Source organism: Carassius gibelio, chromosome B22 (genome assembly GCF_023724105.1).
Source record: "Carassius gibelio isolate Cgi1373 ecotype wild population from Czech Republic chromosome B22, carGib1.2-hapl.c, whole genome shotgun sequence".
NCBI lineage: Eukaryota > Metazoa > Chordata > Actinopteri > Cypriniformes > Cyprinidae > Carassius > Carassius gibelio.
Window position 1 is genome coordinate 23436864 of NC_068417.1, and position 27200 is coordinate 23464063.

The 27200-nt window shown below is 35.0% G+C and overlaps 1 protein-coding gene across 1 annotated transcript in view; it reads right to left on the reverse strand.

The window, feature by feature from the left end:
- LOC127988090 (low-density lipoprotein receptor-related protein 1B-like) overlaps positions 1-27200 on the reverse strand; it is a 249172-nt gene that overhangs the window by 34091 nt on the left and 187881 nt on the right. The window contains exons 58-69 of the mRNA XM_052590619.1: positions 26494-26616; positions 22708-22889; positions 22395-22594; positions 22131-22319; positions 21885-22033; positions 21645-21738; positions 20649-20765; positions 20436-20555; positions 17462-17581; positions 10478-10594; positions 4928-5034; positions 4695-4842 (exon numbers count right to left, since the gene is read on the reverse strand). Of these exons, the coding sequence (XP_052446579.1) occupies positions 4695-4842; positions 4928-5034; positions 10478-10594; positions 17462-17581; positions 20436-20555; positions 20649-20765; positions 21645-21738; positions 21885-22033; positions 22131-22319; positions 22395-22594; positions 22708-22889; positions 26494-26616 (1666 nt within the window). The remainder of the gene's footprint in view (positions 1-4694; positions 4843-4927; positions 5035-10477; positions 10595-17461; positions 17582-20435; positions 20556-20648; positions 20766-21644; positions 21739-21884; positions 22034-22130; positions 22320-22394; positions 22595-22707; positions 22890-26493; positions 26617-27200) is intronic.

Here is a 27200-nt window from a genome sequence, read left to right on the forward strand (position 1 = left end):
ACAAGGAATTCACAAAATAATTTCGAGACAAGAAATCTTCCATCAAAGAATCCTATAAAAAGACGCATCCATCTACATGTCCTGGGACAATCTGTTCCTTGAAAGCATCCGCCTCGCACACGTGCCGAGGTCTGAAATAAACAGAGCTGCAGTTTCGGTCAGCGAGAGGTTGAGAGAGATTTCTGGCTGCACTTTCTGAAGTGTTTTCAGTCCTATTAATATTAATCATGGGGTAAAATTCCCCTGGCTTGCCTTGAGTCACAGGGAAGAAAAAAAAAAAAGTATCTGAAAGGGAGCTTTCTGAATGCATCTCCAGTGGTCTTACGATCAGAATAATTCACTGTGGATGGACTCATGTACCCTGTGCATAGCACACAACGCTGAAATATTCAAGACGAAGGCCATAAAAGTTGGTAGGGAGACCTCAACTTAAAAAAAAAAAAAAAAAAAAAAAAAAAAAGAAAAAAGAAGGGAGATATACTTCAAGTCTCTTGGGGTTAAAATAACAGATGAACCTGAGGTTCAGAACATGCATTATTCTGAGTTCTTGGGTGTTCATAGGTCTTTAGCTTTAGATAAAAGTTTATATATATATATATATATATATATATATATATATATATATATATATATATATATATATATATATATATATATGTAAAATATATACTGTATATCTATATTTATTTTAATGAGTGTGTGTGTGTGTGTGTGTGTGTGTTTTGTACACACGCACACACACAAACAGATTAAGTAAAAAATGTGTATGTAATGATTTAATAAGTAATTTTAGTAAGAAATATTATTATTATTAACATTTATATAAAGTTAAATAATATGTCATATTGATTTGATAATATTTATAATACTCGATTCAACGAAAAATACAATACACTGTTACCATTTAAATACAATTTATTCAAATTAATTTCATTATGATTCATGATGGTAATTTTAATAAACAAAACTGTTGATTTTAATCAGTGTTAATTTCGTTGACGAAGACTATGACGAAAAATATTCGTCAACTAACCTTTTTCACGGACGAAAACTAAATAAAAACTAAATAAAAAGTCAGATATGATGACGAAAAACGTGACGAAATATAACTGACACTTTAGTCAACGAATAAAAATGAGACGAAAATATATGGAAGGGACGAATGGAGAAGAGATCCAATCAGTGCGAATCTTTGAGGGTAGGTTGATCTATGCAGAAGCAGCCGAGCCATTTTAAAAAGCCGCGGCAAATGTAAGCGCAACTGCTAAACAAAGCAGCAGTTACACAGAAAAGAGAGCAAAGATGAGTTTGCAGAAATTCGCACAGTTTCGAGGACGTTTTCATAACAGTTAAGTTGTTTACACAGGGAACCACACTGCAACCTTTTGAAATGCCATTGCGACCCAAATTTTTATGGGGTCGTAAATGTATCACTGATTATTTTTGTACCTACTTATGTGTAATGCTATTGTTTAATATGAGCATTTATTAAAACAGAAATGTGTATTTTAAGAATACGTTTTATAACGTGCTCCAAGCATTCAACACATCAAGTTGGCTTCAGCCCCGCGATGCGGGAAAGTTGAACTGAGCAGAGCAGCTGGTTACTCGCGTAACACTGAACCGAGCTCTCTTTCAGGACGTTTGCGTCCTCCTGCACCCTGAACGAACAAATACAAATCGCATTTTAAATAAACATAAGAAAAAGAGCGAAAGGTGAAAGAGCTCAATTCAGCAGCGTGGTGTTCTGGTATTCAGGGAGCAAGCAGAGACGCGTCTCTAAGTCTTCTTGCTTTTGTACCGACAACAAATACATACTAAATATGTCGAAATACCCGTCTTGGAAAGTGTGTTCGAAAAAGTCTGTAGTTATGTCTTCAGTGAAAGTAAAGCGTTGGAAAGAAATCGGGTGCGTATCTTTATAATGGATGCATTTGTCTCTTAAAGTGACCGCGCCTAATTTACTAGCTCTGCTGTCAGTGTCTTTAATGTATGAAAATGAAAGTAAACCCACTTACTGCTCTTGATTGAATTACTTTGTAGTTTTAACAAGAATTTATCCAAAGTCAATCCGAAAATCAGATAGAATAGATTATATTGTTTTACTAGTGACTAAAAAAAAAACTAAAAAAAAAAATATTAGGGACCTGAGCATGTTTTGCTTAAGTGTTTCTTTCTTTAATTTCTAATGCAACCTTTTCACACCACAGACTGAACCAAATTAAGCATTGCTTCAGACATTATCAAGATGAATTTGTTGTTCTGACACAGTTTAACCCTGAGTTATTGTCATATTTTATTACCAATTTCTAAACTACAGCAAATAAACTGTGATATTGTAAGAAACGTTGAAGGTGTCTGAATACATTTTGGTTGATTGTGTATTTTATTTTACAGTGAAGACTATGCAGTGCTATTTTAAATGAACAAAAACAAACTTAAAAAAAATGTAAACTTTGTGTAAATAGCACAAATAAAGAAATAGAATGAACATACAATACAAATATAATATAGGTGGTTGTCTATTTCAATAATACTGTACTTCATCTTGAAAGAATGTCATATGCATTGCATATCATTCAGGACGAATGCATATCTTTTTCAGAGAGCATGTATATTTTTCATTGAGAGCAGGCCTTATGTTTATTTTATAAATACCATTCCATAACAGACTGATGGAAACATTTAGTCAAGTCAACTAAGTTGACTTTGTTCTACTAAAAAAAAAACTAGACTAAGACTAAAAGACTTAAGACTAGACTAAGACTAAAACTCTTATGATATTTAGTCGACTAAAACTAGACTAAGACTAAAACATTTCAGATGACTAAAATGTGACTAAAACTAAATGGTGTGTTATTCAAAAGACTAAGACTAAGACTAAATCCGAATTTGCTGTCAAAATTAACACTGATTTTAATAAAAAATAGCATTGTATAGTTATTAAATACAATTAAATACAATTATATATACCCAGTATTTACATGTGGTGTCATCATAAGAGAACTGTTCATTTTAAATATTGTGGTTATCACTAATACCAGTATATCATCATAAACTAAATTAACACGATATCGATAATTGTTTATTCGAATATCACGGTTATCGTCAATACCGGTATATCGCGACAGCCCTAATATATATATTAATATATATATATATTAGGGGTGTAACGATACGCGTATTCGTATTGAACCGTTCGGTACGAGGCTTTCGGTTCGGTACGCGGTACGCATTATGTACCGAACGGTTCGTTGGACTAATTAATTATATTTGGAAAATAAAGAAAAAATTGTGAAATATAATGATATGCGTTCAACAAGGTAGCCCAATAACCCAAACGACGTAACAGGCAACGCCCCTGACACCCCCGAACAAGAAAAAAAAAACACCATCTTATATGTTTATGTTAGGCTACTCAGGTCAGGCGTTCGCTCACTCAGTACGCGCTGAAGGCTCGTTGCAAAATGGCCAATGCGTTTAACAGACCACAAATAGAAGATCCTCCAATAACCAACAGGTCTGGTGTTTGGGTGCACTTTACCAATCGATCGGGGCATCCAAACAAGCACGGTAATGGACTAGTACTGTACTGTGTCGGAATTTCCTGAGCAGTACGATTCAATTAACAGGCCTGCACGTTATAGAAGAACTGTTATAAATAGAACGTATGCACGGGCAGTTTTGAAAACTCCACCTACTTTGCTCTTGGCATAGTGCAGCGCAAATCGCGTTGTATCTGAAGGGCAACGCTGAGCCCAGGATCCAGCGCCGCGCGTATCGCGTCCTGTGTGAAAGACCCTTTAGTCATTTTGCAACGAGCCTTAAGCGTGTGCTGAGTGAGCGAGCGCATATAGTGGAAAACGCATGTTTTAAGAACATTCTTAATGTAATTTAGCCCCGTTACTATATTCCTTCACGAGCCCATTTCAGCCAGACCGTAATTCCTGCTTTGTTCCAAAAAACATAAGCCCTATAGAGAACCAATTGAGTAAAAACACACTCAATATAAAGAGTTATAGAGTTCCATATGAAAAGTTACATCTTTGTATTTGTTCATAACTACTACAACAATATAACATTTTCAATTTTTTTTAATAAGGAGCTGTTTTTGTTTTATACAGTATGCTGCTAAGAAAACACCATAGAAGATGGGTAAAGAATAGATCATTGTTCAATGTAAAAAAAAACAAAAAACATACTTTGTTGCCAATTTGTTCTTTTTGCTGTATCTAAAACGTACCGAACCGTACCGAACCGAACCGTGACATCAGTGAATCGTACCGAACCGAACCGTGAATTTTGTGAACCGTTACACCCCTAATATATATATATATATATATATATATATATATATATATATATATATATATATATATATATCACACACACACACACACACAGTGCCCTCCACAAGTATTAGAACAGAAGATGACAAATGTGGGGTCGTTTTGCTGTTAGTTTTCAGTGGAAGTAGCTCAGCAGTTATAAATGAAGGCAGCGTTGCAGGGTCTGAGGTTGTGCATAGATCTCCAGTCACCATTGTGTAGTCATAGCCCTATGATTCCCTTTGGATAAAAGGTGTCCGCTCTGTGATATGTGATTATAGGAGTGCCAAGCTTGCTGTCTGGGAGCAGCTTTGATCGGTTCTGGATCCGTTTGCATTATTTAAAGAGCGTGTGAAAGCGGCTAACCTGTCATGACAGTGTTGGCAGGGCTGCAATTGGCCTCATCTTCCCCGGTTTTGCAGTCTTCCTGTCCATCACAGAGCCATTTGACTGAGATACAGAGATGATTCAGGCACTGGAACTGATCCTCGGAGCAGTGGCTCTCACAGCCTCTCTGAAAACACACGCACAGGATATCAGCACTCAGACAGGAACCAGATGAATGATGTTTAGCAACTGATGAATGTGGTGCTTGAAACCTCGTCAGAGTTATCGGTGCAGTCGAAGTCACCATCGCAGCGGAAGCGTGAGGAGATGCACTCTCCGTTGGCACAGATGAAATTTTTGGAGTTGCATGTTACTGGCTCTGAAAGGAGAAGAGAAAAAGACATGGATGGTTTCTGAATTTGGCCTTCTTTTACTATTGGAAGCGAGGACTGTGAAAGCAAAATAAGCTTTTGGCAGCAATAAAACAAAAACAAACAAATGGCTGAATGTTTTTTTTATTATTATTGTTATGAACAGAAAGACATATCCAGACTTTCTTGGGTATGATCTGCCAGGAAGCCTAAGAAATGATATGGAGAAAATGTGAAAATGAGTGCAAGTAAATAAGAAAAAGATTAAAAAGACAGAATTGGTAAACGAACAACAGAAATAAAAAGTGAATACATGTAAACAAACAAAACTAATAAAAATTGTGTATGAAATAACTAAAGAAAATCAGACATACAGAGCAAGCAAATAAGCAAAACAGATGGAATGACGGACTGAGCAAATAAACAAACTACAGAGAAAAAAAAAAACATGCAAAAGAAAGAAAGAAAGGGAGGACTCAAAAGAAAAACCACAAGACAGACAAAATGAGAGAATAAATAAACAAAAGATAAAAAAGAGACACAGACAGATAAAAAAAAAACAAAGAAAAAAAACAAATAAAGAAAAGAAAAACCAATAACGTGTGAAAAACAGAAAAACATAAAAGACAGAAAGAATGATTCACAATTAACTAAAACATACACAACAAACAATTAGGCAAACCAATTAAAAGCGAAAGTGAATGAGGAAAAATAAAATTGAAGTATATGAGAAAACAAATGAAAGACTGAACAAAGGAAAGCTCAAAAGTAGTAGGAAATGAACAAACAAACAAACAAAACAAACATAGTTGTCATTGTTTCTGACAACATCTAGGTGTAACAGTACATTTTACATCATTCTATCTTTTGACTTTTGTCTGTCTGTCTCTATTTTTTTTTTCTTTGATAGTAGTGAAAACACAATTGTCGAGTTTTAATTTTGCTATTTGAGTAAATTGGAATGCAAAAGAAAGAAAGAAAGAAAGAAAGAAAGAAAGAAAGAAAGAAAGAAAGAAAGAAAGAAAAACAAAGAACAGATGGAGCACAGATCTCCTTGATCACAATAAGCGAGCGCTGCTGTGTCACTCCTCTAACTCTATTATCAGTCTCTCTACAACCGGCTCCAGCTCTCTGCAGATTATCTGCCTTGACATCACGTCTTCACGACCCAATAAGAGCTTTTATATCTTCCCAGTGATGTTTCTGTGTGAGGCTACCAAGGTGAATCCAACAGAGGAAAAGAAATCGAACCTCTGTCTGGATTCACTCCCACCCAGCAAGTGAGCAAATACACCAGGAAATTACGGCAGGACAGACACATGCTTCAGAGCGGGAACTCATCTCTAGATAAACGGATGACCATATATGACTCATAGGTTCTCTCTTATAAGAGCAAAATCATGCAAAAATAGAACCTTTTGTACATGAATATGTAAACTTGTGTCTAACAAACACTGTTCAGTAGCCTGTGTTCATTAAGATTGTTAAAAACGGGCTCATGGGACATGCAGCATGCTGATTTTGACTACATAACATGTTTGTATTAGTGTCTGTTGTGATGCAGAATGTAGATCTGTGAGGGTTCTGTGGGCTTATTTTTAATTTAAAGAGATGGAGAGATTGTTAGCGAAAGAATGAGAGGGGAAAAAAGAGGTAGGCAGACTGACTGCACATAAAATCGCAGCTTATGAAATCTACAAGTCTGACGTGACAGCTGGGAAACCTTCAAAACAAAGTTGATCTTCAGTAAATAATGGTGAGCCAACAGCTGCTTTAAAGTGGCACTGATTTGTTTTGAGTAACTTGTGTACCATCACAAGTTTCAGACAACTAGCAGGTTCAAGCGCTAGTTAAAAGGAAAGGATGTGGAAAAGAAAGAGAAGAAAGAAAGAAAGAAAGAAAGAAAGAAAGAGAACAACAGGAAACAACTGAATGAGAGGAAAAGGAAACATACAGGTAAAAGGAATGTACACAAAAACTCCAGGAAAATATAAAGTAAAAGGAAATAATGTATAAACTGAGGGGGATGGAATGGGAAAATGGTAAATGGCAGGATGAGGAAAAGAAAAATGGGAAAGAGGGAGAGGTAAAGGACAGAAGAAAAAAGGAATAAAATGAAAAGCAAAAACAAAGGAAAATACACGTAAATTTAAAGGAAAGTAAGAAAAAAGGAAAATGGAAGGGGAACAGAATTAACACTAGGAAGATGGAAACAGGAAAATAGTGAATGGAAATAAGAGAAAAGGGAAGGGAAAGGAAGAAAATTAAAAGTAAAGCAAAGCAAACGAAAGGAAATGAAAAGTAAAGTAAAAGAATGTGAAGGAAAAGAAGAGGGGAAGTGAGGGGAAATAGGAAATGGAAGGAAAAAAGGCAAGTAGTAAGGTGAAAGGAAAATCAAAGGAAAAAGATGTAAAGGACAACAGGTTAAATAACGGGAAAATTATGAATGGGAGTAAGAGGAAAGGGAAGGGAAAGAGGAATAGGAAAGAAGGGAAAAGGAAGAAAATTAACAACAAAGGGAATGAAAAGTAAAGTAAAAGGAAGTGAAGGAAAACAAGAGGGGAAAGTGAAGGGGAAATGGAATGAAAAGGAACGAAAATCAAAGTAAGTTAAAAGGAAAAACAAAGGAAAGGAAACATTATGTAAAAGGAAGTACTGTAAAAGAAAAATGGAAAGATGATGAATGAGAGGAAGGGCAAAGTTAATGGAAAGAGGAATCAGAAAGAAAAGAAAAAAGACTAAATTTAAAAGTATAACAAAACAAAGGGAAGGTAAAAACTAAGGAAATGAAAAGTAAAGGAAAAGGAAGTAAAGGAAAACCAGAGGGGAAAGGGAAAGGATGAACACTAGAAAGACAAATGGGAAGGGAAGGAGGAAAAGGAAATGGATAGAAGTAAAACAAAACTAAAGGAAAAACTAAGTAAAAGATGTAAAAACAGACAGGAAATAAAAGGGGAAACAACAGGGAACAGGAAGTGAAAAAAACAGGAACGAAGTATCATTGAGGTGGAAATTATGCCATCGTGCTCTGCTTTCTGCTGCAAGCACAAGTCTGACTTACATCGTGATCACATTTTGAATAAATGATGGCAGTGGCTCTGTAATCTAGTAAATAAATGGTCCGAGCTCACGCCACGGCACAGAGGAAAACAAAGCAACACGCATGGCCGTTTATCACGGGAGCCGCTGCCGGGAGCAACAGGCCGCTGCCATTAAAACCAAATTGCAGATCAGCGTGAGAGATCGATTCTGCCATTCAGTGGGACACTTTCTCCACTATCTGTCAATCAACGTCAGACGGCCGACAAAAAACATACATCTGCACTCCAGTGGACAGTAGTTAGCAACATCCCGAGAAGACAGGAAAAATACATGTCTGCATCTCAGGGAAATTTATATAATCACTGCTTGGGAGACACATACATTTCCAGAGCAATCAACACACAATCTCATTCTCACAGTGTGTTTCACTCTCGTTTGAAAGTGTGAAGCTGGAGGCTGAAGACAGAGCTGAAGTGTGATGAGATCCACTGGGCTTTAGGAGCTCTCTGAGTAGTGGAGAACTTGTTCTGTATAATGACTCAGACATCAGGGGAGAAACAGGGAATAAATATGGAGATTTGAGACAACAGTCACACACGGAGTGTTGAAGTACTTTTGGACACTGTTTGAGACCCATGTGCTCTTCAGAAGAAAAAGACGGCTCAGTGTCACACACTGACGCATGAGCGTTAGCTTGTAAATCCCTCTCTGAGGATCCAACATCTATGTGCCACACTGTGGATTGTGATATCAAACAATTTTTGTTCTTTTTCAGAAACCCTGCTGTGCCTGTATGTCTAGTAGTGTTAAGAGCAAAGTGTGATAAGAGGAACATATGAAAGCTGACTGTACTTAAATGTCAAAGCACTGTCAATAGAGACAAGAAGATTAGAGCATGATTACAGCAGCAAACAACACAGAGCACATTGAAACTAAACAAAACGTCACAGAAAACTGAAACTAAACTAAATAATGAAACACGGCACAATGAAACCAAACAAAACAACAAAGCAAAGAACAAAGTAACTAAACACAAAATACAGCCCAATGAATCTAAAGGCAAGGAAACTAAACAACAAAACATGGCATAAACTCAATAACAAAATGGAACACAATAAAAAAAAAAAAAAATACTAATACAAAGAAGTGATGTAAACTAGATAACAAAACGGCACAATGAAACTAAACAACAAAATGCACAATGAAACTAAAAACTGGCATAAAACTACACAAAAAGCATAGTTGAACTAAACAAAACAACAAAGCACAATAAAACTAAACAATTCCGGGTAATGAAACTAACCTAAATCAAACTAACTAAAAAAACAATGCAAGTCCAATGAAACTAAACAATTATTGGTGATGAGATACAACAAAACCAAACAAATTAAACAGAACAAATAAACTGAACTAAAATAAATAACGGCACAAATATAACTTAACAATAAAGCACAACTGAACAAAACCAAACTAACTAAACTAAACAACAGAAAACATTCAATGGAATGAATCAAAGCAGCACAATGAAACTAAACAAAACAAGACAATTAAGCACAATGAAACCAAACTTAAAAACAACACAATAATACTAATCAAAATTAAACAAATGTAACTAAACAACACAGCACAGTGAAACTAAACCAAACAAATGAAACATAACCTAAATAACAGCCCAATAAAAAAATAAATAAAATACAGCACAACTGAACTAAACAAAACTAAGCCAAACTAAACTAAACACAAGACAGCACAATGAAATTAAGCAATGCAGCCATACAAAACAAAACAGAAAAACGAACCACAACAAAACTCAACTAAATAATAGCACAATAAAACTTAAAAATAAAAATAATAATAAAAAAAACTAAACAAAACTAAATTTAAAAAAATTAACTTAACTTAATAACATATCCAATTAAACTAAATAACAGCACAATAAAACTAAATTAAATGACACAAAAGTAACTAAAGAACACAGCACAATAAGACTTAACCAAACGACACCAAACATACTAAACTAAATAATAAAGCACAGTCAAACTAAATAACAACAAAAGCACAACTAAACTAAACTAATAATGCATAATGTAGAACAATGACTAAACTAGACATGGCACACTAATACTAAAACAAAACTAAAATCTAAACAAGGCACAATGAAACTAAACCAAACTAACCAACATAAAACAAAGAAACTAAACAAAACAATACACATCACAGTGATAAAGCACGCCAAACTACAGCAAAAAAAAATAAAAAAATACACTACAAAAAACACATTTGGATTTTAATTCATCAAAGGAGAGTTGCTGTCACAGACTTCCTCATCTACAGAGGAGGTGTTTGTTAAACTATTCACTGCATAACTTTGTACAAGTTAAATAAGAGATTAAAAGCAGAATCACGTACTGCAGTTCTCCTCGTCTGAATTGTCGCTACAGTCGCTCTGCCCGTCACACCTCCAGTGGTCCGGTATGCAGTTGTTGTCCTTGCAGCGAAATTCATGCGGCCCACAAGTCTTTTCATCTGCATACACAAACAAACAAAACATTCATCTGAATTCCCGCAGTACAATAGCAGTGCAAAACAAATCCTGTGCTCTTAGATAAACTAATCTATAACATGTTTTACTTTAAAAACGGCACTTTTAGCACAATATTCAGACTTCAAAACATTTATTAAAACTTTTAACAGAAAACAAGGAATTGGTACAAAGCATATTTTTTTCAGTTTTGTAGTTTATTGTTTATTTATTGTTTTGTAAATTGGTATATTTTACCAACAAATGTTTACTCATGTTTATTTTATTATTATTATTTTTTTTTTTTACAAAACTAAAGACGACACAATGAAACTAAACAAAAATGTGCAACACATTGAAACACAAAACAAAAACTAAAGTACACTAAAATAATATTAACACTAAACATGGCACAATGAAAATAAACAAAAAAGCAAAACAATGAAACAATGAAACATCATAAATTAGCTTATTAAATTGTTGCATAAAAAAAACTGTGATGGTGACTTTTTCTGTTGATACAAGTCATATTTTTGTAGTTTGTTTTGTAGTTTGGTATATTACTATTTTACCAATAAAATGTGCTAATTTACCACTGTTTACTAATTTGTAACAGTTCCAGCAAACACACGGGCACAACAAAGTCAAACTAAACATGGCACAAATTCAATAACACAAAATAAATAAAATCAAACTAAACATTTGTAAAACTAATTATTTCATAAAAAAATAATAATAATGAAATAAATAAATAAATAAATAAATAAATATTTAAAATCCCATGATAGTGACTTTTCAGTTTATTTCACTTTAGGGTACAAAGCATATTTTTGTAGTTTAGTTGGTTGGCATATTATTATTTTACCAACACATGTTCAATTCTTCCAGCAGCTACACCTGTCAGGTTTTTTAACCTTACATTTAACACTTTTTTTCTTCTTCACAGAATCCCACAAGACTGAATCAAAGGCACAATGGTGAAAATCACGTGTCCCTGCTCTGAAATAATTAACATGCTAATCCGAGCTGATTTGAGTACAGGAAATCAGAAATGCAATTTCCCCTCATCTGAATGCTGGCGACGACTAATCCAACTATCATGAGAGATGATGAGAACATAATGCATGATTAATTGACAATCACAATGCTGTGTTTGAGTCCTAATTCCCAGACTTAAAATGACATTAAGAGAATTCTAATTTAGAAAGAACAAGGCTGGAATATTAAGATTTTTCCTCAAATAGCTTTAGGGCTTGAATCACCTTCAAGTTGGATGAAGACAGAATTTTTCGCTCATTAAAACTTAACAGAGAATATGAATATGTTTTTACACTCAATTTTATATGTTTAAAGGAATAATCAATCATCAATTCTTATCTAAATCAAGTAAAAAAAACTGACAAATATCAAAATATTTTCTAAATTACATAGAATTTGAAAGACAAACAAACAAACGCAGCAGGTATAATGAATGAATCCATTGTTTGAATGTATTTGTGTCAGTCTGCATGCTTTCAAAGAGCTACGGGCAGCGTTCTTGGCTAATTAACTTTTGCCGACGTGCTGCCAACATGAGGCTGATCATGGTAAATAATTCAAAATAAATAAATTGGATCATGCAGTGATGTAAGAGGCCACAACCAACAAATTAAGAGCGGTGTTCAATGCGTCAGAGCGTGGCGGCACACTGAATGTTTCATGAGAGCTCAATCCAACCGTTCTTCAGAAACAACAATAATGTGGATATGTGGTCATGACTCGGCAAAACACAGAATCAGTGCTCAGCCATTCAAACCAGAGCAACCAGTAAGAGAATGAGGAGATGTGTTGAGAACACAATGAAGAAGAAGAAAAAATATTATAATATCGCTCCTCATAACAAAGTACTGCAGTATAACACTCCTGAAATACTTAATACTACCTGCTGACACAAGTTTAAAAAAGTAATACATATATATAAATAATACATATTTTGTATTAGTTTGATGTCAATTCCAGAAATAAGATAGAAGTTATTGAAAAACATAAATAATAATAATAATAATAATAATAATAATAATAATAATAATTTTAAGTTTGAATATTTTAATAATTGTTTAAAATATAACAAATATTTAAAATATTCTTAAATATTCAAAATATTATCTTCTTAAAACAACCAACTACAATAAAATGACACAAACTACCTCCGTAATTAAAGAGAAGTGACTGAAAAAGACTGATATTACATTATATTTGTATTTTAGTATAAGATAAATACATTTAATTTCATGTATATTTACTCAAACTTACAAAAAATGTAAAATCCGTGTTAAAATATTAATAATTCAAATATTTAATATTAATAATAATATTCAGTTCTTGTTGTTTTTTTAACTGAGTGAATAATTTGATGAACAAAACAAAATGAAACAAAACAAAACAAAAAAACTAGCGATGTAATCCAGTCCACTGCACTCAGTTTATCCATTTTACGATGTCCATTTCCATCACAACTTTGGATCCCTTTTCATCTTAGTCACCCTGACAATATATTTCATATCGATGTCCTCTTTGTATATTATACAGCCACAAGTGGATGCGTTTCATCTTAATATCTCTTTAGGAAATGCCCCGTTTCCAAAGAGATGTAAGCAACTTATTGATTTTTGGAAGATGAAGCTCCACTCCGCTGATGGACATTCAGACCAACACTTAGGGAACGTCCTCATGGTTAAAAATCAATACAGTATTATGCTGGGTTAATGTGAATATTCCATTATATCCTCTCAATGCGGTAAAGTGCAGGAGTGAGTTGTGTATCTAGGGAAATCCAATACATCCTCCAGAGCAACAATATGGTCCAAATCCAAACACAATTCCAGCACTCAGAGAGAGAGAGAGTGCTTTTTCAGACTTTAAGAGCATTATATCTATCACAAATTTGTCAGATATTTAGCCAATTATTATTATTATTGTTATTTAGGGCTGCCCCCAATCATCAATTAATCGTTAGTCGACCAAAATGTTATTAGTCGCATTAAAAAATAAAATTAAAAGTACCAACTGTGCTGTCAAGTTAGCAATGCTGGAACTGATGTGTTTTGTGTGTGTGTGTGTGTGTGTGTGCATGCTCAACTGTTTCCTTATATCAGCAGAATCAACTTTAAACACGTATTGTATTATTTATTTACTGTAACGATGTACAAACTTCTTATCTTCTATACTAATACTAATCTTCGGGAAGAAGGAGGCAGGAACCGGCAGACAATCAATTCAAACTTTAATGCTCAATATAAACACAAAACAGACAAAATCAAAACACAAACTAAAACCCAGGCCTGGTCCTCTCTCGTCCTTCACTGTCATCGCTCCAGTTTTATATCCTTCCATCTCCTCCGTGGGATTCGAGACCGGAGGGTCGAGCAGGTGTTCTAAGTTTTAAGGCCCGATTACAGCTCTACACCCCAAAACATTGTGCTTTTGTAAAATAAAGAAAACAAATAGGATGTTGCTTTCTGCCATGTGAGTTTCTTTTCTGTGAACAAATGAAGCCTGTCACAAAAATAAACAAACTCGTGTCACCCCCCTCCCCTTGTTTATCGTGTTGAGAGTGCAATCATATCGAACTGTGACCCCCGTACCGAGACACATACCGAACTGTGACATCTGTGTACTGTTCCACCACTTGCACTATGTGTCTATGTGGAGTGTAAAGACTGAACAGCATGGCTTACTGCAGGACAGATGGAGGCACCGGTGCGTCACTTGCTCTTAAAATAGGCTACTCTGGCATTTTTGATCATACAGATAAGAGTAATACATCTTTCAAATCTGTAACGATTGTTTATGTGCACTAACAATATCAACAAATCATGCATTTATGAAATAATGAAAAAGGATGCGCTTTCTGCCGTCTTGGTCTGTGAACTTGAGCATGAAACTCTGTGTATATATATTTGCCTTATAGACATTAATATATATATATATATATATATATATATATATATATATATATATAGAGAGAGAGAGAGAGAGAGAGAGAGAGAGAGAGAGAGAGAGAGAGAAATGTCCACTTTTATAATGAACCGATTCAAATGGAAAACAAATATTCTAAGATTGTGTAATCCGTATGAAGGTGCGTCACTGATGCGGAGATGACGAGTCAGTGTCACCGAGTGCATCTTTTAAACAGAGTACAAAGAAAGCACTAATTGATCAAATTATTAAATGTTAATGCAGTCTCCTTACTGTTTTTCACTGACACATTACTTCTGGGGTGCGCTGTGGCAAGATTTATGCATATGCTTGAGTGCTTATGGCTATAAGCAATTAAAGGCTAATTTATAATGACTTAAACAGTTTATTAATAAATGTGAGATTAGTCGAATAATGCTTCAAATGAACGACTATTAGTCGACCAGAAAAATCCTTACTGGAGGACAGCTATTATTATTATTATTATTATTATTATTATTATGACTCTCTTCTTTCAGACAAATCCAATTGCCCTGGCTATTCCAAGCTCTTTCATTGCAGTCAGTGTGTTACAGTTGAACACTCCACAAGTCTTCATATAAAGCACGCACGTTCATAATAAAATGTGCCTCACACGGCTCCAGGGGGTTGAATAAAGGACTTCTGTAGTGAATGCATGTTTTTGGAAGTGAGAAAAAAAATTGTTTACTACGTTTGAAATATGAATATTTTTCCTAACTAAAATACAAGCTACATTTTTGGGTGAACTAACCCTTTAAACATATATTTCCATGACTAAAAAGTATCAGTATGTTTTGAAGAACACTACTGCGGTGGAAAACTTTCTGCAAAGTCCCAGACGACAAAATTATGTCAAACTTCATCTTACTTCCTTCTTGCAATGCACTACACTTCCCCAGTAATGAAAGCCAGTGGGTTAGTTGGTCCCTTAGAAGACAGTAACTGAGATTCAGTGCTGGACAGAAATGGACTATTTGAAAATGAAAACGAATTTTTGTTTTAATTTATAATCCTATACGGATCGATATAAAGAAAAAATTGATTTACAAGACAATTTGTTACTGCGATGTCATCTAATGTACTTGACTGCCATTAAAGCCGCACAGAGAAACATTACCAGCAATAATGAGAGGACGTCCTTCAAAATGCTAAACAAGTCAACGACACTGACATAAAGAACACACAGAGGGAGTATTTTTGTTCAAGAAATGAGGGCTTTAAAGTTTAAAGTCAACACTAAACAATCTTGAGCACATCAGCTGTATAACATAAAGTCAAATACAGAACACAAGCGAATGTTTTCTCCACTCAAACATTGTTCTTTATTATTAGACCACAGTCCTCCCATCTGTGACCTTCACTAGATATTAATCTGTAGTCCTCCCCCAAATGTACTGGAAAACTTCTGAGTAGTTTCTCAATACGATTTTCATAAGGAGTCAAGTGAGAAGTTTTGCTGTAAATGTTTGGGAATAATTTTGGCAAATTATACATTTGCATATAGAATAGAAACCATAAAAGTATTTTGGGGCTAAAATATAATTCAAATATAAAAATAAATTTGAATATCAAATAGACATTTAAACAGTTGTAAACAGCATGACAGCATAAATGTTATTGTTTTTAATATAATTGTTATATAGTTTCAAAATAAAGTATATAGTAATATATATAGTAAATACATTTGAAAAAAGAACTATATATATATGAAGTTTAATATGTATATATTTTAAAATATATTTTAAAATAGTTCATAGTCAATATTTATTCTACTCTATTTAGAATTATTCCATTATATAAGATCCAAAACTCTATGTTTATCATATTTAATTATACAATTAATTAAATACTGTTTATATATATATATATATATATATATAGTATATATATATATATATATATATATATATATATATATATATATATATATATATATATATATATATATATATAGTATATATATATATATAGTATATATATATATATAGTATATATAGTATATATATATATATATATATATATATAGTATATATATATATATATATAGTATATATATATATATATATATATATATATATATATATATATATATATATATATATATATATATATATATATATATAGTTTGTAATAATAATTACTATAATAATTATTATAGTTTTTAATAAAGTTGCAATATAATTCAAATGCATTTTTTTAATGATTCATGATCATTTAGTTATAATATGAAATAATTATTAAATTATAGTATTATTATTATTATTATTATTATTATTATTATTTGTTTATACTTATTAAAGTATCAAATAATGAGCTCAACAACAGGCATTGCATAAAAATTAATGGTTTAATAAGTGAGAAGTCTCAATGAACAACTTTGAACAATAATCACTTCCTCTGGAATAGTCACATGTCCTCTACAAACCAAGGCAGCTGCTTTAATTGGCAGATGAAACATTGCTCTGCTAAAACACAGAAAAAACGGAATCTGCATAATTATAGCACACTAAGTCGTCCATTTTGGGCCCAATGGAGAAGACTAATCGGTTAGCTGCTCATAAAGCAAACACAATGCAACCTGACAACGTTCGCCCTGAGAAAACATTAGCTCTCGGGTGAGTGCTTTTCAGCAGAACGTCTCTTAGCGTGCTAGCACATCCACAAAACCCCAAGAACAGAAGGGAACTCCAAGAAGTCGGTTATGAAAGCGAGAGAAGCTATCTTTATTCATCTGCTTCAGTCTTCGGGGGCAAACAGTCGGTGCAAAATTAAAGCAAATGGAATGTTTTAGGAGTTTAGACCAGCTGAAATTTGTCACACTGAATTTTAATGAGGATATTTATGGACTGTGTTGATGAGCGTGAGGTAATGCATGGCGACGGTGAGCGACTCACCGCAGTTGGCCTCGTCCGAGCCGTCAGCACAGTCGGGGTCCTCGTCACACACCCACAGCTTGGAGATGCAGTGCATTGTGGTCTTGCATTGAAACTGGGACGGCGAGCAAGTGTTCTCAGCTGGAGATGTGGAGAGAAGGAGATCATGTGATCAAAACTTTGAGAACTTCAGATGACAAATTACAGAATAACTTTTTTACGAGTTATATTAGATGCGATTTTAGAGCTACTTTACGGAATCCAACCATTTGTTGAGGCTTTATTCTGCTGCGACACTTTTTTGGAAGAGTAGCACCATAAAGAATCTGTAACAGACTGAAGAAACCTATGCTTTTATCTTCCCACAAACCCCCAGAAATGAAGCCATGGATTGTGCATAATAACATGAATGTTGCTCCCAGCAGGTGATCTGAGGTCCGACAGTGATTGTCTTGCAGTTGATTGTATATATGGAGGTGAATTTCACACACAGGCACTGCTTTGATGACTGTAGCAGCGGCGCATTAAATGAGATGAATTAAGAGACATTTGCAAAAGTTTTTTTTGTTGATGGCCAACTTATGTTATGTAAAATAAAAATGCACTTGAGAAGTTGGTGGTGCTAGAAAGTTTCAATTTAAAATTATTTTATTTAATTGATTATAAATACTATATATATATATATATATATATATATGTGTGTGTGTGTGTGTGTGTGTGTGTGTGTGTGTGCGTGTGCTCTTGTTTTTGTGACATATCAGGACACAACTCTGTATAAAGACATGGGTATGACACAGGTATTACAAGGAGAGGGTGACTTATGAGGACATAATCCATGTCCCCATTTTTCAAAAAGCTAATAAATCATACAGAATGAGTTTTTTTGAGAAAGTAAAAATGCACAAAGTTTCCCGTGAGGGTTAGGGTTAGGTGTAGGGTTGGTGAAGGACCATAGAATATACAGTTTGTGCAGTATAAAAACCATTACACATATGGGATGAACCCACTTTTCACAAAAACAAACGTGTGTGTGTGTCTGTATGCCATTAACGTAACAACAGTATAAATCAAGTGATAAAGTAATATATTGTATATTGTTTTATTGGTAATTATTATAGATGCAATGTAAACTATTTTCTGTAGTGTGTGTCATTTAAACAGGAAAAAAAAAATCTTCTAAACTGCAACAATATTTCACAATATATTTTATTTTTACTGTATTTTTGTTCCAATACAGTAAATGCAGCTTTGGTTATAAATATATGATTGCACATTTTGGATGATAGTGGATATATTCATACATACGTATATATTATTTATTGTGCAATCATTTTGAAGAATATTTATTTTCTATGGAGCCCCGCACATGACATGCAAGAAAAAGTAAATAAATTGTGCACATGATTTACTAATTCGTTCCCTCAAAGTACTAAAACGTGCACACGATTACTATTGCGTTCCATCGATTTGCTAAATCGTGCGCACAAATTAGCCTAATATTTTTTCCTGCATGTCATTTGCGGGGCTCTGTAATTTTCAACTTAACTAAATATAAATGTAAGTAAATAATGTATACTGTAGTCTTATACATTACAAATATTACAATTTAATATTTATTAAAGTTTAAATAATGTGTGTCTTTTTAAGGGGGTGGGGCTTTGTTCAAAATATGCTGAAAATGTCCAAAAAGTAGTTTTGTAGTCTTTCTACTTAATACATCATACTGCTATGTTTCTTTTACTTTTGGATTTGAGGTTAAACTATGGTTAATCTGACACATTTTGCTGGATGAATGTTTTAAGGTCCACCTGGATTCATTCCTCAACACTTTATACTTCCTCTAAGCATGATTAATTCATGATAAAACAAGTAAAACAAGACTGTACCCTGGTGGTCTGAGTAACCGCAACTTCTTTCCCCTCGCATAGCTGATTTCTGACTGCTGTGTGCTAAGCTAAGCTAAGCCCAGACATTCCCGGTGGTGGAGCGGCAATCCTGACCCACAGCGATCTCCCTGCTTTTGGGGAGGAGGGCTAAAGCCAGCCTCTTATGCCATGCTCCATATGTGATTATCTCTGTTAAACCCTCCCTCTGTTTGGCTAATCAGTGCCCAGGGCTGAGCTCAGCTCCCCTGGATCCAAGACGCAGTCAGACCCCATCCAAAGCCTCTTAGAGTTCTGGGGAACCTCTAGGCTCCATCCCATGCAATGCTGTTAATGATTTTCCTCGATTTTTACATCTATCTTTCTGATTCTCTCTCGGAGAAGACAGACAGCTTCTCTTCTGTGCTCTCCCATAAGGGCGTACAGAACCGGGCGCCTTATCAAAGCTCATCCAGATACTCGACTCTGGGGAGGAGTGAGAAATTAGGCCCCTGCTGTGGCTTCAAATGGAGGATTCAGATCTGAGCGAGAGCATTAACTTCTGCCAGTCTCCTCCGTCTGTACCACCACCTAAAATAAGTCTTGCATTTGGACTAGGATTCAAATCCCTGTCGCACAAAGTAATGATAACTCCAGCCTGATTTCTGAAGGTGACAAGACGGCTTTTTGCTTCCTGGTTAGCAAGTCTACCTCGCTTTCGTTTTTCTCATTTTACTCCTTCCTTCTCACTGCCGGTGCCCTAAATTCCCTTTGAGCAATTCCATCTGCAGCCGAGGAATGAGAAAACAAAACAAGACTTTGGGCGATGTTTACCAGGGTCCTCGCTTGGCAGTTTTCTCATCAGCCGTTTCAAAGTTCTCAAACATTTTGTTGAATCTGTCTGAGTTTGACCTTCACGAGCCAGTAAACACATTCAGAAGCCATAAAGGAGGAGATTTCATCTATTTGCGACCTCTCTCGCTCTCATTTTCTTGGAATGTTTACTTTCCTTAAGGGAAAACTAGCAAAGTAGGAACTTTTACTGAAATTTTTTGAGGAACGAAGACAACTGGTAGCGTTCACTGTCGATGATGTTAAATGTAAGAGAGAGAAAAAAAATGAGACTCTCTTACGGCAATCGGTTTCATCTTCACCGTCTCCGCAGTCGTCTTGTCCGTTACAGCGCAGGTTTATAGGGATGCACTTCTGCCGGTGAGTGCACTTAAACTGGCCAGACAAGCAGATATATGAGTCTGGAAGCAAATGAAAACAAGGATTTCTTTGTATGGTGCATCTTACTGCATTATGCTTGGTCTCCATTTATCGATTCATCAATCTATAATTACCACAGTTGGCTTCATCAGAGTTGTCTCCGCAGTCGTTCTCACCATCACAGATGAAGGGAGGGAGGGCACACAAACCAGTTCCGCACTGGAACCTTCCGGGCTGGCATTTAAACTCAGCTGTAAACAAAAGAGAGAACAATGTTCCCAGGGAAAGAAATGTTGTAAGGACATCGATAAAAATAGTCCATGTGACATCAGTAGTTCAAATGTCATTTTACAAAGCTAAGAGAATACTTTTTGTGAGCAAAGAAAACAAAAAATATATTTTTTTCAATAATTCTCCTCCTCCAAATGACGTGTTCTGCCATTATCAAGAGTCACATGTGCATTGCATTTCTCTGCACGTAAACAAGGCTCAGCCCATGCATGTTCTGCTTTAGCAGCATGACACAAATGCATTTTTTACATGTAGAGGTACTCTTAATAATAGTGGAAGACGTGATTTGGAGGAGAAGAATTTTTGAATTAAGTTGTTATTTTTGTGTTCTTTGCGCAGTTGAACCATTGATTTCACATGGACTGTTTTATCGATGTCCTTACTACGTTTATGAGCCTTGAAACATTTAAGTTGCTTTGCTGTCTATGAAGGGTCAGAAAGCTCTTGGATTTCATCAAAAATATTATAATTGTTCTCCAAAGATTTGGGGGGGGAATTATACCTTTAACAAACTCTAAATATTTCTAAAATTTTAATTAGGCCAGACAGTGTTAAATACAATACATTTATAATTGGCACATCTTTCGCTTTGTCTGCCATCTTGGAAACCTTTTTGCACTTGTTGAATTGCATTCTATTATAGATACATGCAATGCCTCCTTCGAATTTGGCCAAAAAATATATTGTAGAAGATAACTCGGACCAAAACTCATTAATGACCTCTTAGAAGGCTCTTCAGAAGGCTCATCTTGAGTCTTAAAGACACTATAAGGCATTACATCCACATTGTTCAATGGCTTAACCAGTTTGGCTGATTGCCACCCTGTTTGGTTACTTACGGCAATCTGACGGCTCATCGGATCCGTCTCCGCAGTCATCCACGGTGTCGCACTTCCACCAGAAGGGAATACACTCATCCGTACCACAGCGGAACTACACACACAAAGAGAGACAACCTCTTGAACAACTATTTTTTGAGTAGCAGACTGAATATAATTGGTAGTTGAAAGCGGTGCCAAAAGTAGTTGAGCTACGGCGAAACCCTTATTCTGGCTCCTGAGGTAATTATAAAGTCACACCTGGCTGGCGGTGCAGTTAGACAGACAGGTTTTGTTGTCGTTTGCCAGGTAGAAGTGTGTGGGGCAAGCACACTTGTATCCCCCACCAGGGGAAAGAAGGCATAGGTGACTGCACCCTCCATTAGTTACCTGACACTGATGCTTTGGCACTGAGGACAAACAACAAACAATAAGAAACAAGCCCCAAACAACATGACTCTAGCAGAAAACAATTTAAACTGAAGACTGAGATTCTTGCTGCAATACCATCAGGCTGTCGGAGTGGATGGTAGACTTTAATGTCTCGAATGGTTTGCCAGGAGCTGAGGAGTTCTGTATGTTGGCCGCCAGAAGTCTTGTGCGAGCGACTGAGGGTTTTCGACTTCTGGTCGCTCCAGTAGACGAAGTCCTCAAAGATTGTGAGACCGGTTATGCCGCCTACGTCCTTGATTGGGACTGGAAATGGGGATTGAAAGATATTACTGATGACAATTCGAAAAGAGACAAGATTCGAGAGAAGGCAAAACATACCTTTGTGTCTTTTTGTACCATCCATGTTCGAAAACAAGATGTGGTTCTCGTCAGCCCAGTAGATCCTTTTGTTGATGTGATCAATGGCCAAAGCTGAGGGAGCATGTATTTCTGTATTGATTACGACACGTGGCTTGCTGCCGTCCATTCCCATCCTTCCAATTTGGGACTGCTCGCAGCAGTCTACCCAGAACACATATCTGAGGCACCATGGAAATAAATTGCTTTAAATGGTGCGCTGCTTCTCAAAAGTGTACTCAAAAGCAATGCATTGTGGGATTGCAAACAGCAGTCAATAATAAGCATCATTTACCCCATGTGAGTGTCGAGAGCAAGAGTGGTTGGATTCCTCAATCCAGTCCTTAGCAGTATGGTCGGGTAGAGTCCATTAGCTTTAGCCACCTCCAGGGTCTTTCTCTCACCATCACACCAGTACAAGTTCTTGCCGATCCAGTCCACAGCGAGAGCACTGGGGACCGAGGTTCTGTGAACCACCTGAGAAAACAGCAGTCAAGCACAGTTGGCGTCTTTTGGCTGGTTATTCACATGGATTTATCCACAGCCGGTACCGTAGGGAACAAATGCCTCCTAGCAGAAAAGTTCAGAATGGTGTGGGTGAGATGCAGCTGTGCACTGCAGTTTGCTGGTAAAGTCATAAAAAAATAAGTCTTTATTGTTTCTGCCGACAGTTATTGTCATGACAGGAATTTAAATGCTAATGTTTAACAGTATAAAACAAAACAAACAGAAATGTGTTCATGTGAACCTAATCCTGGCTCTATTGCTAAGGTTGAGTTAGCATGGCAGTTAGCCAGCACATGAACAAACAACAGTATACATTGTATACAATGTCAGATACAATGGGGTTGAGAGAGGCTTTGTTTCCTTATCAAAACAAAATTGCTAATAATATAATAACCTCTAGATGTGGTTGTCAACTGGTAGCTTGTAGGTCCCCAAAAAATAGTTTGTATAGCAGTTAGTCAAACCAATTAAGAGGTTTTCACAGCAAAAAGTCAAATTAAATCAACAGCTTGTAAACATATTGTTAACTTCCGCATGAAGGGGCTTTGATTCTTTAAATTACATGGACAATTCAAAGATTTTATAAGCCTATGATAGCCTACGATTTGTTTCTTAGTGGTTTGAGCTAGTGGTTTGTATGTCTTCAAAAATAGCTAGCATAGCATTTATCCAACAAACTAGCAATATTTCACAGCAAAAACTACAACAACAACATTCACCAACTTGTAAACGTAGTATCAAATTAGAAGTAAAGGGTAGTATAAAGTAAAAATAAAATTAAAACCTTAAGGTTATGATAATTTCTAGATGAGTCCTCCGGAATGATTAGCAAACAGACAGTAAATTAGCAGGTTTTCACTGCAAAGTCAAAAGTTTTCAGTGCAGTCAAAGTCAAACTACACCACCACCAACAACATTTTATAACTTGTAAAAGTTGGACTTGTGTTAAAGGCTTTGGTTTTTCTTGAAAAATTCAAGACTTTGATAAACTCTAGATTTTTTTGTTTCTTAACTGATGGTTTACAGGTTCACAGCATAGCATTAGCAGGCTTTCACCACAAAATCCAAACTACAACAGCATACATGAAGGGGCTTAGTTTTTTTTTTAAATAAAGTGAAAGATTTTTCCTTGTAGGTCTCAGCTGGTTGCTTGCAAGTCCACAAAAAGAATTAGCATAGCAGTCGGCAAATTAGCAAGGTTTCACCACAAAAAGAAATATAATTTCTATATGTGTAGTTCTTTTACCAACCTAAAAACTCTTGACTGTAAATGAAAAATTGGGGTCCTAAAGGCAATCCATTTGAGAACTGCTGAGCTAGACTTGTACATTATTGCTAATTATCAGCGGACTACATAACCGCTCATTAAAGACACTTCAAACCCAAAAGCGGAAAAGTTCCCAAAAGAAGTAGTTAAAAAAACAAAAAAGGCACTTCAGAACATTTCACTGCTCATACTGATCACAGAAACTGCTGTTTGGCATAAACAATACTTTTCCCAGCTGGCAGATAATTTTCATTCTTGGTTGCTGGTGCCCCCTGCTTAGTGCTTTAAAAGTAAGAGTACCATTCTGCAAGCTGACGAACATTAAAGATTAAACATTTTGTCTCAGACTGGGTCTTACCATCAGCGCTTATTAAAACTAGCCTAGCTGTGATAAATTTCAACATCTTAAATGATGCAAACATGGTGCATAATCACAGGGTGGAGATACACCACAGGGTTAAAGTGCACAAAAACATAAACCAGGTAAGCAAAACAACACCAACAAAACATGGCACACTCAATTACAAGTCAATTAAGTCAAAGTTCCATAAAGTATTCAAAAATAAGGTGACCCAAAGTTTACTAGAGCATTTCCAGCATATTTCAAATATATTAGTTTACGCTTGATGTTTATGATAAATGTTGTTTATAATTAACGTTATAATTTTAGTTTGTTTTATTATAATTATATTTTTCATTTCTGATCTGTTTTAAATACCGTTAAAATTACAGATTTTATTGTGAACGTATCTAAAATACTCTTAAAAAATTTACAATCTACAGAAATATAGATTTTTATTTGTAGTTATTTTACATAATTTTTTTAATATAATAAAATTAAATATTTTTTTTTTTTCCCAAAAATGTAATTTTTACCCGGTGCAACTTATAAAAAAATAAAATAAAATCATCATTGTGACCCTGGACCACAACAGCAGTCTTAAGTCGCTGGGGTATATTTTTAGCAATAGCCAAAAAAACACTGTATGGGTCAAAAACTTCTTTTATGGCAAAAATCATTAGGATATCGAGTAAAGATCATGTTCCATGAAGATATTTTGTAAATTTCCTACAGTTAATATATCGAAACTGAATTTTTGATTCGCAATATGCATTGCTAAGAATTCATATGGACAACTTAAAAGGTAGATTTTCTCAGTATTTAGATTTTCAATATAGGCCAAATATAGTCCGATCCTAATAAACCATACATCAGTGGAAAGCGTATTTATTCAGCTTTCAGATGATGTCTAAATCTTAATTTCGAAAAATTGACACTTAAGACTGGTTTTGTGGTCTAAGATCATATTTGTAAGGTTTCAATGCCTGTGAATGTATGATAAACTCAACCTGAAACATTTAAAATCTCTCCAGACACCCAAGGGAAATCAATTACAGTCATTCAAAGTGATTACCAAGGGCATTTTTACCTTGCATTGCGAAATTCTCTCAATCTCTGAAACTTTCATTTTATCTATTTGTCATATTTATTCATCTCCTTTCCATCAATGTCCTATGAATAAATTTAATAAAATACAAAGATCTGTGTTGCTTAATTTTGGCTTTTCCTTTCCTGGTTATTTACATAACATTTAAGTTTAATTCAAATGAAAAGGAATTGTGATTTCGCTGAAAAGATCTTGTGGGTAATCACATCAATTCAGAAAAAGTGATAAATTCTATTAATTTTTATCATCTTTCCATTGATGTCCTATAAAAAAGTCCCATTATCTTAGTGTGGCTTCATTTTGTGTTTAACTTTATCACTTCTTCGTTGCCTTTACAGACGCTCTACTCTCCCTCTCTCTCTTTTTCTCTGTACTATAGCACACTATCATAAATCAGTTCAAGATCCAGAGTTCAATCAAGCTTAATGAGCCATTATGGCTCGATATTAAACATAACGAGCTCTGGCGGCCCAGCAGGGCAAGGCTGGCACACTATGCCCGTTTTACGCCCTAAGTAATATACGCAAGGGCACTGATGGAGAGGAAGATGAAGACAGACAGCCTCACACACACACAATACCCTGTCTATCATTCTAACCCTGGCTCATTTCATACCCGTTATTCTTAGGAAAATATAGGCTTTTATTTATTTGTTGGAGTGATGTGAAGATGCTGCTTTTCCCCCATTGGAATCCATCAATTACACAATAAAAATCGCCCCTGTGCGGAGGTGAGGTGAATCAAATTTACCCAGGGGCAGAGCGTATTTGCATACGTCAATCTGGGCAATTCTGGGTGATTTCAAGAGCAATTCAACGCAAACACACAAACGCACACAGACACACGCTCGCGGATGTACCTTAAGGTCACTTCCATTCAGGCGCATTCGGTTGATTCTGCGTCCGCTGGGCCTGCTAGTGTCAATCCAATAGATCAACTCCTTCCTGTAGTCAAAGTCTAGAGAGATGACATTACTGAGTCCCTGCAGAGAGAAAGACAAAGAGAGAGAGAGACAGGCGAAGCGGGAGATTGACAGGTGAGATATGAAAGTGGGTAAATTCTGTTTTTACTTTGACCTGAAGAATAACATTGAATTAGTTTTAATACAAAGGTTTTTAAGGTATAACATTTAATAATAATAATAATAATAATAATAATAATAATAATAATAATTATTATTATTATTATTATTATTATTATTATTGTTGTTGTTGTTTTAACATTATTATTATTATTATTATTATTATTATTATTATTATTATTATTGTTGTTGTTGTTGTTGTTGTTGTTGTTGTTGTTAACTAAAAGTAGCTTAAACAAAAAAAAATTAAATGTTGCTTTGGGGGGAAAAGTTATTGAAATACTAATGAATAACTGTTTGAAAACTAATGCAATAAAATTACTACTTAATTTGAGATAAAAATACAAAAAGTAAAATGTAATCCTTGATATTAATAAATATGATCATAGTATATACAATACATCATACGAAATTAACTCTGAACATAACATATTATAACAAAAAAATACAAATGATACATTTACATTTTACTGTGGAAAATGTTT